Source organism: Periplaneta americana, chromosome 13 (assembly GCF_040183065.1).
Source record: "Periplaneta americana isolate PAMFEO1 chromosome 13, P.americana_PAMFEO1_priV1, whole genome shotgun sequence".
NCBI classification, from domain to species: Eukaryota; Metazoa; Arthropoda; class Insecta; order Blattodea; family Blattidae; genus Periplaneta; species Periplaneta americana.
In genome coordinates this window covers 52,080,418-52,100,643 of record NC_091129.1, presented here as the reverse complement: position 1 = coordinate 52,100,643, position 20,226 = coordinate 52,080,418, and the positions used below count along the sequence as shown (strand labels likewise).

The 20,226-nt window shown below is 34.6% G+C and overlaps 2 protein-coding genes across 6 annotated transcripts in view; one reads left to right on the top strand and one right to left on the bottom strand.

Moving 5' to 3' along the window:
- Positions 1–20,226, bottom strand: part of LOC138711898 (facilitated trehalose transporter Tret1-like) — a 209,773-nt gene that overhangs the window by 134,159 nt on the left and 55,388 nt on the right. The window lies entirely within an intron of this gene.
- The window catches only part of LOC138711897 (solute carrier family 2, facilitated glucose transporter member 8-like), a 140,329-nt gene continuing 135,167 nt past the window's right edge, over positions 15,065–20,226 (top strand). The window contains exons 1-2 of one of the 3 annotated variants that reach the window (XM_069843177.1): positions 15,077–15,207; positions 17,369–17,475. In XM_069843177.1, coding sequence (XP_069699278.1) covers positions 17,449–17,475 — 27 coding nt within the window. In that variant the 5' untranslated portion in view covers positions 15,077–15,207; positions 17,369–17,448. Of the gene's footprint in view, positions 15,208–17,368; positions 17,476–20,226 lie in introns of all 3 variants that reach the window. The other 2 variants (XM_069843179.1, XM_069843178.1) reach the window with 2 other exon arrangements.

The window sequence follows — 20,226 nt, the reverse complement described above, 5'->3', positions numbered from 1 at the left end:
TTTTTAATTGATTATACACCCTTACTCCATTGTAATCTCAAAACAATTTCCGTTATTTCAAAACTATGAACTTGAAATGTTACTATTTCTTATCTAATAATTGAATAAACCCTCAAACAAGATTATACTGGTAGCTGTAATGTTACATGACTTAAGAAGAGCCTATCAGACGTTTTTTGTTCATAACATAAAAGTAGTATTCTGTTGGTTACACCGTTATTCGAGGGAGGTCTTCAATTGGAAACTTGATACTTGTGTTTATTGCAGTTCAATAACTGGCCATTTCACTGAAATTGGTGTATTTTCTGCCCCGTATATCCAACCTAAACAACAGTCACAAAATTTCTCTACTGCAGAAAAAAACACACATTAATTCATATATATTATTTTAATGTACCGAAGTACATATGATATTTCCATGCAGATATTCTGCGTCATCATACGATGAAAGAGTAATGGAACGGAGAAAAATTCTCTCCGGCGCCGGGATTTGAACCCGGGTTTTCAGCTCTACGTGCTGATGCTTTATCTACTAAGCCACACCGGAGAATTTTTCTCCGTTCCATTACACTTTCATCGTATGATGACGCAGAATATCTGCATACATTAAAATAATATATATGATATGCGTAAATCACTTCGTGATTTAAAACGGCGCTTATTCCGTCGGATCCCGGCCAACTAGTCACTCATAACGAGTGCACCTCAGCACATGTGTGGACTTCAGTCCTACGTTCATAGACTTCTATGACGTAGTGCAGAGGGCGGCCACTAGAGGGAACTCAAGAGTTGGAACTTAAACTAAGACGATTCTGTCCGACGCCGGGGTGGGTATCCGGTTTGGCTTAGTGGATAAAGCATCAGCACGTAGAGCTGAAAACCCGGGTTCAAATCCCGGCGCCGGAGAGAATTTTTCTCCGTTCCATTACTCTTTCATCACACATTAATTCAGATAAGTTAATCAATAGACTTAAACTAGAATTTTGGTATCCCTTGTATTATGCTGAGAAAGCGGAAGATGCTTTTACTTACTTCAATGATAGTTTGATTAATCATATTAAGCAGTCTTCAATAATCAAAAAGAATTCTATTCCCTCTATGTTCAGAAAAATTAAACCTTGGATAATTACTAATGGTATTGTAACATCAATTCGAATGTGAGATAAATTGGCCTATAAAGTAAAAAAGGAATCTTCTAACTTATCATTATTGCATACATATAAGAAATAGAGAAACATCTTGACAACAATTATAAGAGTTGCTAAGGAGAAATATTACGAAGAAAAGATTCGAATATATAATAAAGATATAAAAAAAAAAAATCTGGCAAACTATTAATGAAGCTACAGACACAATCAAACGTAATAACATAATATAAACATCATATCATCACATAATGAATTGCCTAAAATAACAATGAAATTGCTAATGAATTTAATAAATATTTCTCAAGGATTGGTCATACAATTGTTAACTGAATATCGTCACACTCCTCTGAAAATGAAACTTATGACTTTCATAATTCAAGTAATTCATCCCCAATCTTTTTATTACCGGTAACTGAAAATACAATAACCTCTATCATTAATGAACTAAAAAATAACATAACACCTGGAATTGGTGGAATTTCGACTTCCTTGATAAAGAAAATCAGTAACTTTATTTCAAAACCACTTTCCACTATTTTTAATCTTTGTATTACACAAGGGGGTTTTCCGGAACAATTAAAATGTGCTATTGTAATTCCTCTACATAAATCTGGTGACAAATCAGATTTAAACAATTATAGACCTATATCACTATTATCGACCTTGGCCAAAATTTTTGAGAAATGCATTAAAATGCGCCTTGACAATTATTTGCAAAAATATATGACATTATCCGATTTTCAATTTGGTATTAGAAATAATGTGAGTACTGAAGATGCTATACTAGCAGTCACATCTGACATAACTAAAGCTTTAGATGAAGGAAAAAAATGTTTAGGTGTATTTTTAGATTTGAAGAAAGCTTTCGATATTGTTAGTTATTAAATTCTTTACAAAAAGTTTGAAAACATTGGAATTGCCTTGGACCTGTTTCGATCTCATTTATGCGGTAGATACCAACATACGATAATAAATAATGTGATAAGTGAAAAACAAATTGTCAATATCGGCATCCCTCAGGGAACCGTATTGGGTCCTGTGTTGTTCAGCATTTATATAAATGATTTGTTATTCTTAGATGCTAACATTACTAAAGGTAATATTTATTCCTTTGCAGACGATACCGTTGTCATATTTACTGGATGCTGCTGGGAACATGTTTTTAAAAAGGCTAATATTGGCTTAAATTCAATAAAAAAAATAGTTAGATTTTAATCTGCTAGCACTCAACATAGATAAAACAAGTTTCATTCCCTTTTCTTTAAATAAAACAGGTCTCCCTACAATGGAACACTAGTATAATTTAAAATTTCATGGCAATAACTGTACAAATGTCTATAATAATTGCAATTGTCCTAAACTACGCCCATCAACCCACGTGAAATATTTAGGTATCTTCATCGATCTAAACTTAAAATGGAATTTTCATATTAACTATTTATGTCTTAAATTACGTAAAACTCTATAGAAAATTTGTTAAACTGCGTCGCTTTATGCCAGTAAAATTATTGAGAACAACGTTTTTAGCCCTAGTTCAGTCTATAATACAGTATGGAATTATAGGATGGGGTGGATTATCACAGAGTACCATTCGGCCATTAATACTACTACATAAAATTATTAAAATATGTTTAAGAAGAAAACTTGATCATCCAACTCATTTCATATATAAATAATTAAATGTTTTAAATATCAGGCAAATTTATATGTATACTATTTTGAATCACTACCATAAATATCAAGCTAAATTCATATCATCCGATCATGGCCACAACACAAGAACATACGATATTCCGCTCCCCCTCATTGAACCAAAATGTAAGACTGAAGCAGGTCTAAGGCACAGTTCTAATTACGGTCCAAGATTATATAATGATTTTATGAAGAGAAATCCTAAACTAAAATTATTAAACAATACATTATTCAAAAAACAACTGCTTGAACTGTTTTTAAAATTATAATCATGTAAATTCTTATTCTTCATTTTTTTCTGTTACTTTAACAATGTTAAATCTTAACTTAGTATGTTCATGTATACTGTAGGCTGTGATACCGTTGGTTTGTTTGTCTGTTTGTTTTTTTATTCTTATTCTTTTTAAACTTTACGTGTAATTACATTTAACAGTTTAATCACAGTTGTGATTATATTATTATTACTATTATTATTATTATTATTATTATTATTATTATTATTATTATTAGCCTATTATTTCATTTATTTTTTCTTCTATCCAGTTTTCATTCTTGGTCACACCCGACCTCAAGCATCTTGCTTTTTCGGATTTGACCGAGTTACATTGTATTTATACAATAAATTGTAATATGTAGGCTATTTTACTATGAGATTGGTAATCATTTTCGAATTTAGAAGAATACGAGTATTACAATAATATTGTATTGTATTAAAATATCTTAATTTACATAATAAAACAATATACTTATGTTGAGGTAGCATTAGGTGTTTCTGCATCCTTTCCAGGAACAGCTTCATCGAAGATTAATTCTTCTGTATCTTCGAACTTGAAACTTTCTAGATTCTAGAGCTTCCATGAATACATTTACAGCTATGTCACATGTATGTCGAGACTGTAAATTTACTTCCGCACTGGAAAGATCTCCAATCAGTCCCAACTCTAGAAGCCGATCTGGTAGTTATAATAAATGACATAAAAAATTCTGTGCATCTAACAAATTAGTAATCTTTCAAATTATGTTTTATATAGTTAATTTTATTATTATTATTATTATTATTATTATTATTATTATTATTATTATTAAATTACTGTATTTCTACTAGAATGATAATTGATACCAAATTTTCATAGAACGAAAAATCATTATAATGTTCATGGTAATTAATTCTAAAAAGTAGTAATACATAATGTCTTTAGTTTAAAAATATCGCACCGTTCCCGTAAGAACAGCTTTATTGACAGTTTCCGCATTCATAGAAACGTCAGGCGATGTGTTTGTATCCTTGTCACTTGACATTATTAAACAAGTAGAAGAAAATCAACAAACAATAATTATAATAAGTAAATAAATAATAATCTTAATAATATGAAACAAAAAATATTATAACGTACGGTATTGTAAACTCGGTTACAGAGATCGAAGACATCAGTCTGGGTTGCTGTGTGAGCGATGATTAATTTGCATGCAACAGCGGCTCACGAACACTTGATAGTATTTCATACTTCATTTTTTTAAGAGTAAACTAGGGCCTATGGGGAGAAAGCCGAGACATGGGTCGTTTTTATTTTTGGTGTATTTTAAACAAACAAATCCCATACAAAACTGTGACATCGATCTGACAACCTCTCCTTGTAAGATTTGAACTCTCGTCTCTGGCCTAAAAAGGAATGTTTCAGTTAAGGCAAGGATAAACGACGATTGTATACAACAAGCAAAGTTAACCTTTAAAGAAGGAAGTAGAAAAAGGTCTTTATTAAGTAGTCAGCGAAATAGCGAAATTTTGAGGGAAGAATTGGAAAATTGTAGCATAAATTACCTTGTTATAACAATCCTCAGATTTTTAGACTATAAAATATTCAAAATTAGATGATTTCGGTTATGTTATAGGAAATTATATATATTCTCATGCCGTGGGCATTTAAAGTGATGCCCCGTACTACTCTGATTGCTGCAACACGCATCACCTGTTAACGTAATACTCAGTGGTGAATCGCGTGAAGTATTGAAACACGGAACGTTAAGTAATTAACCCTTCGTTACTCGCGTTAAATTTCGTAACACCAGTACTCACCTGGATTACAATGGTAATCACATTTGTTTTTGTTTACAGACAAGGTTTAGACATAGCAATTAGATTTAAATGTTAAGAAATATATTGTTTTCAGTTATTACAGTAATGAGAATGGATATGTTACGCATAACGGAACGTATTAAATATAAATATTAATAATGAAATATATTATAGTACACGAATTGCATTCAAGTGACATGTTTGCATAATAGTTCCACACTGGATGTGTCTTTGAGTCATAATTTATTGTTGCACCATAGTTATGAGTTAGTTCACTATCATCATAATTAAGTAGGATATCTAGCATTGTTGCTCACTCGATGTTTGAAGGTCACCTGAACTCTTGATGTAATCTCTCCCGCAGGAAACGCAAGTTCACTACTGCTGACCTTTCTTACGTCATATTTGATAACGAAATACCTCTCTCAGGGGTGTAGCAATGAAAAAATTCAGGGATGTAACAACCATTCTCACTTCACTTGTAATATTTTCCAAAACAAATACAAACTGTTTTACAAAAAGCTGAAACATAACTGTATTTCTAATTTGTATCATTTGAAAATAAAATTAAGGAACCTATGAAAAATAGATTCTTAGAAACTATCAATCACATCAGTAAGAAACAGAAAAAACAATTACGCTATTTTTTAAACCTCTTACTGTAGTTCTTTGTTGTTTTTGTCAATTTACGTCAATTGACTCATCCCCTTAAAAGAAGGGATTCATTTAGTCTTCTACGTCACGTAAATCGGCAAGTTTTTCAAAATTTGGAGTTATGTCAGACATTGCAATTATGAGCAGATGGAATAAATTTTCGTCTGAAATACGTGATCTTGGTTTGGATTTTACAATGGCCAACTGAGAAAAAAACTATTCGCAAATATAGGTTGAGCCAAACATACGAGTAGAAGCAATTTTCATAACAAAACTCCGAAGATGTGGATGTCATATTTGTGCATTTGCACTTGGTAAATGTGTCATTTTTCAGTCGAAGAACTTCTAACTGAAGGTCTAATCTTAAACATTGATCATTAATGGAGAATGGATTAGCAAATAATAGAAATTCATTCTCTAATTTCTTAAAATCACCGAATCTTTTGTCTGTGAATTCACTTATTACATTTTCCCATATTTGATACAAGTGGCTAATGTTAACATCGGGTGATAGATTAAGCGATTTTAAAGAAGGAAAATGATAAAATTCTCTCTGATTTAACTGCATCAGAAATAGACGCAGTTGTGACACAAACAGCTTTAATTCATCGTACATATGTACGATATTTTTATCTTTTCCTTGAAGAAAAATGTTGAAATCGTTAAAAGTGCTGGTTATGTCGCACAGAAAAGCCAAATCAATGATCCACCTCTCGTCTGTCAATTCATTTATCGTTTCACCCTGAAAAGGAAACGCATAATGATTATATAGTCGGTTTACAAGCAAAATACATTAAGTGAGGAATATTACTTCTGAGCAAAAGGCATTTGTACTGTACATACTGCTTATGTATAAACTTAGAATTGGAAAATAAAATACAATTAAAAAGAAATAACTTACTCAAATTAATAATATTTTGAGGATTCAGTTTTGTCGGAATAAAAATATCTTTTTCTCAGAAGTAATATTTTTGACTTAATGTGTTTTGCTTGCAAACCGACGATGTTATTACGTTACTATTACTTACTACTACTACTTACTACACACCACCACCACCACTCCTACTCCTATTTCTACTCCTACTACTACTATTATTTAAAAAAATAAAAAATTATGTTCTATTAAAACGACGCCACAACTGCCAAGGTCATATCAGCGTCGCCGGTGTGCCGGAATTTTTCCCGCAGAAGTTCTTTTATATGCCACTAAATCTACTGATATGAGCCTGTCGCATTTAAGCACACTTAATGCCATCGACCTTGGCCGGGATCGAACCCGCAACCGCGGGCACAGAAGGCCATCACTACCGACTCCGTCATTCAGGCCGACACTATTATTACTGTTTATTATTATTATTATTATTATTATTATTATTATTATTATTATTATTATTATTATTAAGTTACAGTAGTTGCATTATTTTAAGTTTAATTACTGAAATGCAAACGGTACCTGCTTGTTAAAGAAATCACTTATGGTGTTCCGCAGATCAAAAAACCTCTTCAACATTTTCCCACGACTGAGGCATCTCACTTGTGTGTAGTATGCCATGTCTTCATATCCATCACCCATCTCTTTCAACAATTGCCTGAATTGTCTATGTTTCAGTGATTTCGATTTTATTTTATTAATTGTTTTCAGTACAACGTTCATAACACTTTCGACGTTAGCAATTTTCGAGCTTAAAACCTGTTGATGTATTATACAGTGAAAACTGTAAATAGTATCAGATCTTCCCCGTGCAGTCAAATAAGATTTTAACCTGCCGACGAATTCTTTTTTCTCACCAGCCATGCATGGTGCTCCGTCAGTTGTGACAGATATTAATTTCGACCAGTCTAGATTTCGTTTTTCTACGGATGAACAGAACGCTTTGAAAATATCGTCACCTGTGGTAGTAGCCATCAAAGGGATTAAGTCCAATAGATATTCATTAATAACAAGCTTCTCATCCACTCCTCGGATGAATAATACTAATTGTGCCGTATCTGTTATGTCCGTGCTCTCATCTATGGCAATGGAGTACACCATAAACTGTCCCACTTTAACTTCCAATTGTTTTTTAATATCATTTGAAATATTCACAACTCTTCTACCTATTGTTCGACGGGAAAGTTTCAGTTTTTCAAACATATTTTTTTGTTCTGGACATATTAATCCAACAGCCTCATTCAGACATTTCTTTATAAATTCCCCTTCTGTGTAACATTTTTTAGCTTTCGCGATCTCCCAAGCTATCCGATAACTTGCCTGAACAATTCTTTTCGATAAAATTTCACTACCTAAGCTTTTTTCTGTGTTGGATTTGTCTCTAGCCTGATATTTCTCTTTCAACTCTTTCCCCTTCTGTGTAACATTTTTTAGCTTTCGCGATCTCCCAAGCTATCCGATAACTTGCCTGAACAATTCTTTTCGATAAAATTTCACTACCTAAGCTTTTTTCTGTGTTGGATTTGTCTCTAGCCTGATATTTCTCTTTCAACTCTACTAACTGTTTTGTACGATCACAACCTGAAAAAATACAATATTATTACAGAATAAAAAACGATTACCAAACCTCATGGAAGAAGATTGGAGAAGCAGAAGAAGAGTAAACTCCATAAAATCATATGAAAGCTTAAAATTAATATACTATAAATATTGAAATCAAACACTTGCCTTTAATTTGTCTGTGTTCGTTATGACAGCTTTCATAATGTCGCTGAACGTTGCTCTTCTTGACTGCTAGTAAAATTTTGTAGCATAATAAGCACCGAACACTTTCCCCTTCTTCGCAACAAAAGAATTCATTTTCCCATTCTTTGTGGAAGTAATATTTTTTCGACTTTTTTACTTCAGGAGCTTCCTTAGAGAGCGACATTATTTTAGCGAAATCCACCGCTGACTTCCGTTACCTCAGACCGGTCGGACTGGTAAACAGCTAGGGGTATGGAGGGAGGGAAGTCACGTGGCTACGTTCGACTCCGTGCGAAATGTACTACTGATGCCCACGTCTATAAAAATGTAATTAAAAATTATGTCCAGCGCCGTGGCGTCGTGATCTAAGCTTCCTCTCTAGGATTCACGGTACGTAATGAGCATTGGTTCAAGTCCTCAAGAACTTTCGGCCTGTGTAATTGACTTGTGCCTACCCAGCATCGTGATGCACTTGACAAGCTACGATAGGTAGCGAAACCCCTTTATGAAAGTCAAATATAACGGCTGGGGAATCATCGTATTAACTATTCGATACTTCATGATCGTCGTTCTCTGCTTCGGCATGTGTATGTGAGGCCAGCTGGTGGTATGAGCCCTTAAAGGGCTGTAGCGTAGCTCGCCAATAATGATGATGATGATGATTCTTCTTCTTCTTAATAATAATAATAATAATAATAATAATAATAATAATAATAATAATAATAATATTATTATTATTATTATTATTATTATTATTATTATTATTTATTAAAAATTGTATAAGTTATAACATTCCTAGAAAGGAAGAAAGATATGTTTACAACATACTGTACCTTTACAATATTTTAAATTATGTTTACATCATTAAATGCACCTAGAGTGCAAACTTTTATAAAATAGTAATGCACTTCTATGTTTAATTTATTATACAACCCACTTTCAATATTCAAAGCTATCGGAAAGATTTCAGTATTTCTTGAGCTTCTTTAGAATTAAATACAACACTTAAAATAACTATTTCACAGCTCTTTCATTCGGAAGGAAATACATAGGCCTAAATGATGGGAAACACACAATTGGAAATTATCTGCTACAATATAAGTGACAACTGCAAATTAGTTTCTTTAGATCCCATTCATTCATGCATAGATTTCTGCCCAATGACAGATTTTTCACTGCAACTCTGCCTTCCTCTTTGTCTCCGTATATGATCCATATATCTTAATGTCTATCATCTGATATCTTCCTCTGCCCCGAACTCTTCTCCCGTTCACCATTCCTTCTAGTGAATCCTTCAGTAGGCAGTTTCTTCTCGGACAGTGATCCAACCAATTCTTTTCTTTCTTCCTGATCAGTTTTAGCATCATTCTTTCTCCACCCATTCTTTCTAACACAGCTTCATTTCTTATTCTGTTTGTCCATTTCACATGCTTCTATAATCTTTTCGCTGTAAGAAAAATCCCAATGTAAACAATAGCACGTGACTGAAGTGAGGCTTCATTGGCCATTGTTTGGCGCCATAGATTCTCAGTACATGTTCTCGCCTACTGTTGTACATTCTGTTTCATGTTAAACAATTCCCTTACTCGACAAGTAGGCCTAACCTCACTACTATGCATTCATTTGTTTAGGAAACATTTACTTTATAATTACTACAATTAAATTATTTTTAAGTCTTATGTCTTCACAATGGACAGTTGAGGATACAGAAGCCATACTTCAATACTAGTTTACGTGAACAACTACCAGCTCAAATGACGCCAGCTTGTTACAAGAACAAACTACCTCGGTATTACTGTTGGTGTTCATCCGCGTTCATAGTGCATAACAAAATATAAAAGTAGCTTTTCTTTTACATAGCGTTTTACACATGAGTGAAGTTAAATGTTTCATCGTATTTAACAACTAGAATTCAATTTTTTTATTTTAAAATAATACAAGATTGTGGTTTCCAAATACGAACTATATTTTTCTGCGTCATGTGAGTGTTTCGACTGGGAGCCAATCACGGGTATGACAGCAACGTGCTTATGTTTACATTAGGATTTTTCTTACAGCGAAAACAGTATAGTCGCTTCTCTTCACTTCGTCGTAATGTCAATATTTCTGCCACATACAATCCTAAATTCCACAGAAAACACTTCCCTAGAGTCTTTCTTAGTTCTTTTTCCAGAGGTCCGCAGAAGATACTCTTTTTTCTATTAAAAGCTTCTTTTGTCATAGCTACCAGTACCTTTCTTTTGACTTCCTGGCAGCAGCTCAAGTTACTACTTATAACACAACCCAAGTATCTGAAGCTCTTCACTTGCTCTACTGCTTCATTATGAATTCCTACGTTTAGCTTCTTTATTTGCGGCTGTACCGCGTCAGCTATTCTTCCACGTGTATGTTGGATGGCGTTCGTGATTGTCAGAATATCTGATTAGGTTATAGATCTTATTATTAAAACAGGGAGTTCAACATGAGATTCGGAATGGCCGAGCGTAATTGAGCCAGGAAATTGAAATTCTCTATTCGTAAACTGCCTTCTCGATCCTATTTTTTAAGTACGTACAGTATATGGCAGCATCATTATCTTTAATTTCGGTGTAAATAATCTACATTGGCCCTATTTAGTGTTGCCTATCAAAATAAAAGAGTTTACATATAAATTTACAAGAAGAAATTCATTACCATACTCGCACGTAATCCACATTTCGTCAGCAACCGTTTCGATAGCTACTTGTTATTAAAATTTTCGTCCTCGTTCCAAAATATGCTTACTTAAAGTAGTCTGGGAAGCAGGAAGTGATGCCTGCTTTATGACCAGAGTCTTGCGTTTGGTTACCTAAAGCCTCCAAGCGATCCGCAACAGTGTAGGTATATGTGAAATATAGATCGGTGGCCCCAGATCCTACTACACAGATCAGGTCTGCTGTTCAGTGAACATGAGAAAACAAAACAAGGCTGGGCTCATGGAAACCCGTGCTCTAATAGAAGAATTTGGTAGTCAGCACTTTATTAAGAAAGAAGAACATGTATTTTATCAGAAAGAAGGAGAAACGTTTCATTGAAACCACTTAACATGTTTAGTCATGATTACAATGTGGAGAGGCTCATAAAACACGCACTCATAGGTCCTAATTTCTTTTATTTTAAGTTTGTGCTGACATTTATGATTTTTAATTTGTTAATTCCAAAGTTTAATTATCTCTAAAGTTTCTAGATGCGTTTCACTTAGTGTAAAAATCAGGAGTAGACAAATTCCGGCAACATGTAGTCATGGCGAATAAAAATTTGTATGTGGTGCCTGAATTGTTTATTGAGTTCAATTTTTTTAAGATTTTGATTTCTTTTATGTCGCTATGACTAAACACATAATGTTAAGAAAGGCGGTTGTAGGAAGAAATTTGAATGAACTTATTAGATTAATATTATTATATTTGCTTCGCATCTTAAGATATCGTCACTACATATTTTCAGTGGAGAGCACAGAGCTCCTTTGAGAGTGTGTGTTCGCATTGTATAGATATTTTATATTGTTTAATATATTTCACAAAATGTATTTTTATCTTAGCTCGAATAGTTTTCTCATTGCATGTGTGAGCATTTTTTTTTATTTTACTTTGGGGAATTTAATAGAAGTGAATTTATTATGGCAGGCAAAGTAACTGTGGCTCCCGAAAATAAACGGGCTAGCTTCGGAAAGTGTTTAGTTTTGTCTACACGTAGTAAAAAATTATCTTTTATTGCATATAATCTGTCTTTAAATAAACACTTCGTTATTATTGTTATCAAATCCAAGTGGTATTTTGTACATGAGTACAATTCCGGTTGTTCATGACTTATAGGCACAGGTACACGAATAGATGAAAATACACACAGTGTCGGAACGTGCGGGGAGAGACCGCAGCGTGAACTGTTGACTTGCAACTTGTTCTCCATACCAAGCATATGATTGACGTACACCTACCTTATATTCAAACTAACTTACAAACCAAAACCGGGACTTTAGTTATGACGTAGAGGATCAATTTTACTAAAGTTATCGAATACACTGTAGTTATGACTAGGAACTGTAGTCTGTCCCAGGCGTACGGATATATGGCTAGTTGTTTATACAGTATTTTGGCATGACATTATTTGGCGCGTGGCACAGGTATTATGAGTCTATTTGTTTGTTCTGCAGTCGACGTTCTATTAATGATTCAAAACTTCTCCTAGGAAATTGTTGAGAATGCATTCAAGTGATAAAGATTGATACTACAATAATTTAAATTATTTGCTCATGTATTTTATTTAGTTTATTTTTATTGTACTAGCAGAGTTAAGGCCATAAGGTCTTCTCTTCCAGTCAACCAGTATAAAAATGCATATCAAATATAAATAACTTCAATACAGGAAACAATATAATGATAATAATAATAATAATAATAATAATAATAATAATAATAATAATAATAATATCAACTTGTGCAATTCTGAACAATAAAACAAGTAGAATTTAGTGTTAAATAAGAAAATTTGAATCGAAGAAATGATTAACATAATGAAGGAAAATTGATATATTAAAAATAAATATTTTACAAAAGCAATATTTGAAGAAAGATCATATTCAAGAGATGAAAAGCAGTCTTCCTGACAATCGGGTTTTGAAAGTAGACGAAAATACCTACTCTATTTTCACTAATACACTATCATAAAGAATGAAGGTTTGCATGATGAAACATTATTTACATAATTGTACACAATTTATAAAATAAGTAGGCTATAATACTCATAGTATTGTGAAATAAAATACATTGTATTACAATGCACAACATTGTACAGGGACATAATTTTATTTTTACTTCAATTTTTTATTGTACCTGAGTTTTTGAATGTACTTCACTCCCACCCCTTCTACTAATGAAGTTCCAACTGTCCTCCACACAGAACCAAGGCCGCATATAGTAAGCAGTACTGAATTAGTGAGTATAGTAAAAAGGTATCCCCGTAACATGCCATGAAGGCACTTGGGGGGCATGGAGGTAGAGCCCCATGCTTTCCATGACCTCGGCACTAGAATGAGGTGGTGTGGTCGGCACCACGCTCTGACCGCCTTTTACCCCCGGGAAAGACCCGGTACTCAATTTTATAGGAGGCTGAGTGAACCTCGGGGCCGTTCTGAAAGTTTGGCAACGAGAAAAAATCCTGTCACCACCTGGGATCGAATCCCGGACCTTCCAGTCCGTAGCCAGCTGCTCTACCAACTGAGCTACCCGGCCGCCTAGTGAGTATAGTACGTTCCAGAAATATGTTCGCGTTTTCCAGTGACGAAAAGCTTTCAATATTGAATCATATTTTCGCACAGGTACTGTCGTCCGTTTGCCTACGTCGCATTCCAATTTCCCCCCACCTGCTTCTGCTCGCCCCACTGTAAAAGCTGGTGGCTGGGCAGTCTTAGCTCTTTTCTGAAAACATTAATTTCTGTTAGGAATTGGACGTCTACGTAATATTATACAACTGTTTAAAATAACTTAAAAGGGCCTCGTTAAGTAATTAACGTGATTTCCCTTCTTTCTTCCAGCCTGCGACATAACCACTTTTATCTTTTCGGATCGGGCAGAAGTAAAGGTACTCTTTTATAGGGTAGGTACAGAATTATTTCGACATGAGTTAGTAGTACGAAGGACGAAACTGGTAATTGAAATTAGATTCAATAGTCTATAGTGCAATAATATGTACAAAGAACTGAAACTTGTATCGAAATGAACGGCCATCACTTTCAAAAATGTTTAAATATGCACATCATGATTATTTTTCATATTAACTTCATCCTCTATATCGTATGTTAATGTGCTGTAGACAGTATAATATACACTGCATAATGAATACGTTGCATGGATAACTCAGTTCGTGGGTAAAAAACTTATTGTTAATACTGTACTGTATTTTGATAAAAAAAAAACCTAATGAAAATTATCAAACTCAGAATTGCAAAATTTCCTAGTTTACGCAAATGGATGAACTACATACTTTTCTTCCCTCCTATACCTAGTAAAGTGATTTGTTTGTATTTTACGCCAGTATCATCTAACTCCAGTCGTGAAAGGGGGTAGCAAACGGTAGGGCCTATATCCTATTCTCAACCGTTAATCCAAAGGTATAGTCAGGTTAATATTAAAAATGTTAATAAAAATAAAATGATGTCTCTGTACACAGCTAAGCTTAATGTTGTAAATAATTTTCGATCAAGGTAGGCCCAAATTCTTTATCAGTTCTATAGTATAAACAGTAAATATAGCGTATTCTAATGTACATAGTTTAAATAATTCAAATTGTAAATATTAGTGTAATTGTTAAGGTGGTCCATGGTTTGTTCTGCCCTACTTGATGAAACAAAAGTAGCATGAGCAATAGTCCTTCGCTTGCTAGATGTACTCACATCGTTCACATGAAAACTCCAGTAATACTTAATCTTGTAGCCTCGTAAGACAAAGTGCAGTTCCTAGTTATGACATTCCATTTGCACATCATTGCTCTAGCTATTCATCTAATGAAGTGCTTAATTTATTAGGTCTAACAAATTTTGTACCTTAATAAAGCATGAATCCCGAATTTTACAATAGAAATCTATCACGTATCGGTATCTAAAATAATACTTTTATGAGTTTTACAAAGCACATTTGCAGCATATGATATTAAACACAGTAGCTTGAACTTTATGAGCAGAGCCGCGTCTACAACCTCACGGAGCACTAACAGCGCTTCAAAGCAGACTACAAGGATTTCCTATTGTTTTACGAATTGTCGCCACTTCCTTTGTTGGTCAAGCTGGTGGCGGCGATGAAACCACCAGCAAGTGGACATTCCCGCGGGGTTAGTGTTGATTATGATTAGATAAACGAGGGATTTGTCTGTTGCTATAAAACAGGTGGAGCGTCGACGTTTGAGTATGTAGCTGTGTTGTTCCATGTGCTACAATGACCACCGCGAGACAGGTAGGCCTAAAGTTATTCATCTACAAATAAATCTTGAGTAGAACAATTTTCATCCAAGTTTGAACATCGTATTTATTTCAACAATCAACGTTTGCTTCATATGTATGTTTTGTGAAGTAGGTAACATGCTTATCTTTGAAGTGTGATGTGTTTTAAAGGCTAATTCTTTTGTAAAGAAAATATCGAGAAGAAATTCAGTATAATCAACTCCCTTGGAACAATTTTTCACGTCTTATTAATTTAATTTTCTCACCACAAGAAGTAAAATAGAAGAGGCATTGTGATGCCGAAAATCTGAACATTAAAATATGCGTAGGTTACTTTTTTTAATGTCTGCGCACAATGATTTTGTCTAAACTATGAATTTCCCGCATGTACCAATCATAACATTTAGGAATTATGAGCACTAAATATTATATTTTCTACTAAAGAAAATTATGAACTTTTATTTTACTAAATAATATACAATTGTTCTCTATACAAAATAAAAACTCTTAACGACTATATTCTCGAGTGCCTAATAAAGCGGAAAAGACATTATGTCTATAAGGATTACTTAAAAAAAATAACGTAACCTAATTCGTTTAGACCCAGATCACATATAGATTGCTCATCTCTATGTTTAAATCGGTTGTACTTTGAAGAGAACAACCACCAGGATCGCCACCCGTCCGTCGTAAACGAACACGAGATGGAAGTACAATCGCTAATGCAATTCAAATGGGAGTTATGACGTGACTCCTTATATAACAAATAGATGGCAGCATAGTAAACCTGACAAAAGTTGTTACCATCAAAGCCTATAAACGCCGAGCAACCTGGGTATATATGATCTAGGATTTAGAAGATAGGAGAAAAGGAAAATTTGTGAATAAAAATACTCGGAAAAATAAATATAAATTAAATATCCTCAACATTTTGTGTAAGCTATACTGTAGCATATATGGACAGACATAGCATGTAATGAAAGCTATTTATACTAAATGCGACTGAAGTTGTCACTGATTAATAAACGATATATAAATTAATCGCATTTTCATTCTGCACTTTATCATAACTTATGGCAAGGAATATGGGCGCGAAAAAATCCTTGAACTAGGTTATGGCATTCTAGCGTAGGCGGATAAATCTAGGTTCTCTCTAGTATTTAAGGCGTATACAGACATAGAGCCTGTAGTATGTAGGAAAAACTACTTATTACTAAAGGGTATTAATCACAAAATTAAAAGTACCGATAGGAAATTTTCGTTTGTAAATTAGATTCGAATCCGTTACCTGCAGCGGCTTCTTAGGACTCTCCTTCAACCATTTAAAAGAATGCAGAATGTCTTTAATATGCTGTTACAATAAGAAAACTAATAAGTCTAAATTATTTACTATTAACCAAATGTTATGACAGTGTGTGCCATGAATATCTGTGTTAAAGTCCCCATGTTGTTTTACATTTTCCTTTGTTCTGTTTATGTTTTCTGTGTTGTTGCTTCGCTTGAAAGCGTTTAATGCTGCGAAATGTTTATGAAAAAATAAGCATAGAGTAAGAGTTCGAAGTGTTTAAGTGTTCCGTAAATGTTAAAGTTGGTTAAGATTTGTGTAATCGTTAAAAGTGTAACTTAAGCAGGTAGTACTTTCTTCAGCTAGTGCTAAGGGTGATTTAGTGTATTCGAAAAGTTTTGTGTTGTGAGTCGTGTTTATGCTATGATTTTGTAACCATGTTATTTTGCATTTACGTTATTGTGTTGAAGTTCGCCGAGTTAGCTCTATGGTAGCGCGTTTGCCTCTAGACTTGCCGGGTTCGATTCACGGCGGAGTTAGAAATTTTCATATAAAGTTTCTACCTCGGGACTAGGAGAGATGGCTGTGCACAAATTCTAATCATTACATTTGTGCACCAATATGCCTGGGTTAAATCTCAAATCTCTCCGCAGTGCATATGAAGAGAAGGCATACTATGTCAGTGTTGATAGTGATTCGTCTGTCGGATGGGGACGTTAAGCCTGGTGGCCCCCTTGGTGCTATTCGACAGGAGTAGGCTACGTGCCCGCACGGAGTTTCCCCTTCTCTCTTCTTCACCTTTATGGTCATCCTCACCCATTCCCTACACTACACTTACACGAACACTTACCCATACACTCATCCTAGTACATAACATAACTCTTCGCAGATACACATCATGCATAACGTGGCCCGCCGAAGTGATGTGCAACTTGAAGATGGATCACAGTCCTGTCATCTATCCACAGTATGCGGAACCCGAACTACGCAAGTGAGGTGGGTAGGCATTAGACACACACATGTTATTGTGTTGTAACTGTACTGCTGTTTTGTAATTTTGTCGTTTGATTTTTTTTTTTTTGTAATCTTTTCGTTAGATTTGTATTATATTGGCGCGTTATTGTGTGTTTTGATGTGTTCTTTGTTTTGTGTTTAGTATTAAGTTTTTGTGTAAATTGTGTTTGTTCACTTTTGTACTGTACTAACATTACAACCGGGTAAGAAAATGAGGAATACTTAATTTAAAGAGAATTAAGAACTTCTGTTCCACATGTACCTACACTGTTTAATGCTTAGCTGGTTTTTAAAAATATTCTCGTTTCATCTCCAGGACATTTATCAATTTTACCTTAATATTATATGAAAACGGTTTAAGTATTTATGAAATACAATACTTCACATCTGAGTTTCTTAACCCTGTGAGGTGGATGAGAAGCACAGGTAATGCATTAAGTAGAGAGAGACAGTACACACTTTATGATGATAAGAAAAGATAGATCTATTACTTTATCCAAAGACATTGATCCAAGTTCACTTCACACAAAGATATATATAAAATTGGCATTATATGTATGTTCAAGAAATATCATGCAGAGTGCATTGCGCATAGATTCTTTTCCTCAACTTCACGAAAAGGAAGGAAACATTTCTTTTGCTGTTTTCAAGGAGCATGGAATATTAATTATGCATTTCCGTAAGCTCTGACGATGTAATCAGCTAAACCGCACAGCCTCTATTTCGCAAGAACGACACATACTGATTTACTTCCTGTGAAGTAGGGGTGTCAAAACAACAGAGCAAAGACTGTCAATATTGGTGCTACATACCAGTCCTATTTCTAAAATCTGAAGCACGCAAAGCGCAATTAGTGCAATGTGCATGAGGCTACATACAAAATTAAAATTAATGCAATATACTTCCTCCTACTAGGACTTTTTCTTTACTTCCACATTATGCAAGTAAGCTTATTAAGAGCAAGAGGTCGTGCGGTAACATCGCGATTAAGGTATTAATAAGGGTAATTTGTTAAGAGAAAGTATCCGCAGCTGTGGCTCCGTAGATAGCAAACGCGCTTCCCAATCCAACTGAACTGTCCGTGGTTCGTTTCCCGGTATGGAGGGAGATTTAGCTCTATTCCAGGGACCAGATCTTTGCCCTTGACTTGTGATGTCTCCGTTGTTGTCCTGCGTTCGTGCAGATTCCAAGCCAGTGCAGTGTCGTTTAAACGCATGGGTAAACCCGGCTGCTACTGGTTGCCTCGGGTTATGATAGACTCTCAAAATAATGATAATAACAATAATAATAAATATAGGGTCAAATCAAGTATTATTTTTTAGGCAAATCATTATTCATTGAACGATAATTGAATTGTTTGTTGCTGCCTCTCTGTTCTTACTTCGACAATACTGCACTAGCATCTTTATCGCTGTCTCAGCTAGGGCGCCTATATATGAACCAAGAACTCTAGGCTTCGCAAGTCTGCGACCACTCAGTTCTTTCGAATACTATTTTACTCTCATGTTACAACACTTACAATAATTGACGACAGAGTCATTCGAAATAATTTATATATCCGTAACCATTTTTACATATTATACCAAGATGACAGATTCTTTCATTAATTTAACATTTATATATCAGAGTATTGTTACACTATTATAATTAATAAAATTTTATTTAAAATTATCGGAATGGAATTTCACCTTCAGCAGTAGCTACCGCTACCCAATTATCTCCTGGCTTAGTTGCCTCATAAGTGGTGCCTTGTTGGTATCACTTATGAGATTCAGATCTGTCTTGGGACAGTTGACTAAACAACAATTTCATCCATGCTTCCACTTTATCTTGCTTTATGCACTTATCGGAAAATGAACAAAAAGTGTTTCATTTTCTTTAATATCAGCGAGGACAGCAAATTTATTTTCATTGCGCGCCATAATCATGTCTATACTGGCACTGGCTTGAAAGATGACGTCACTTGTGCACCTTTCTCTGCATTTGTATCTTTCCTTATACAAGACAAATGTGCTAATCTCTCGTGAAACGCATGTCGCACACGTCTTATCAAAATTGAAGACCATATTTATATAATTGTAACTTAGAACCAGGCCTCGGCCTAGGGTCATCGAGACACCAGCTTGAAGTTTGGAATGCACGGAGTATATATTATGACGTCATGACTCGTGGGTTGGGGTGACACTGCGAGACAAGCGGTACAATAAGGAACACGATAAAAACCACGATATGGGTCACGAACACGATAAGGACCATGAAAAAATAATGACCGCAACACGGACAAAGACAAAGACAACGAAAATGACTACGATAAGGATGAAGACATGGGATACAACAAGCACCAAGAAAAGGATCAGGACTAGGACGAAGATCACGATAAGCACTATGACAAAGGCAACAAGAACCATAAGGACCATAGCTCAAGAAGTTCCATGATAAGGATCACAACAAAGTCAAGAACAAGGAAAACGATGAAGACCGTCGTAAGGAACACGACATGGACTACGACAAGCACCACGACAAGGCTCACATTTAGGACCACGACATGTTTTACAAGGATCAGGATAAGATTCACGACATTGACTAGAATAAAGATCACGATAAGGACCAGGATATGGACCGCGATAAGGATCACAACAAGCAAAGATCACGATAAGGATCGCGATAAGAACAAAGAAGACGATAACAACGAAGACCACGATAAGAAGAAAAACTAAAATAGGGAACACGACT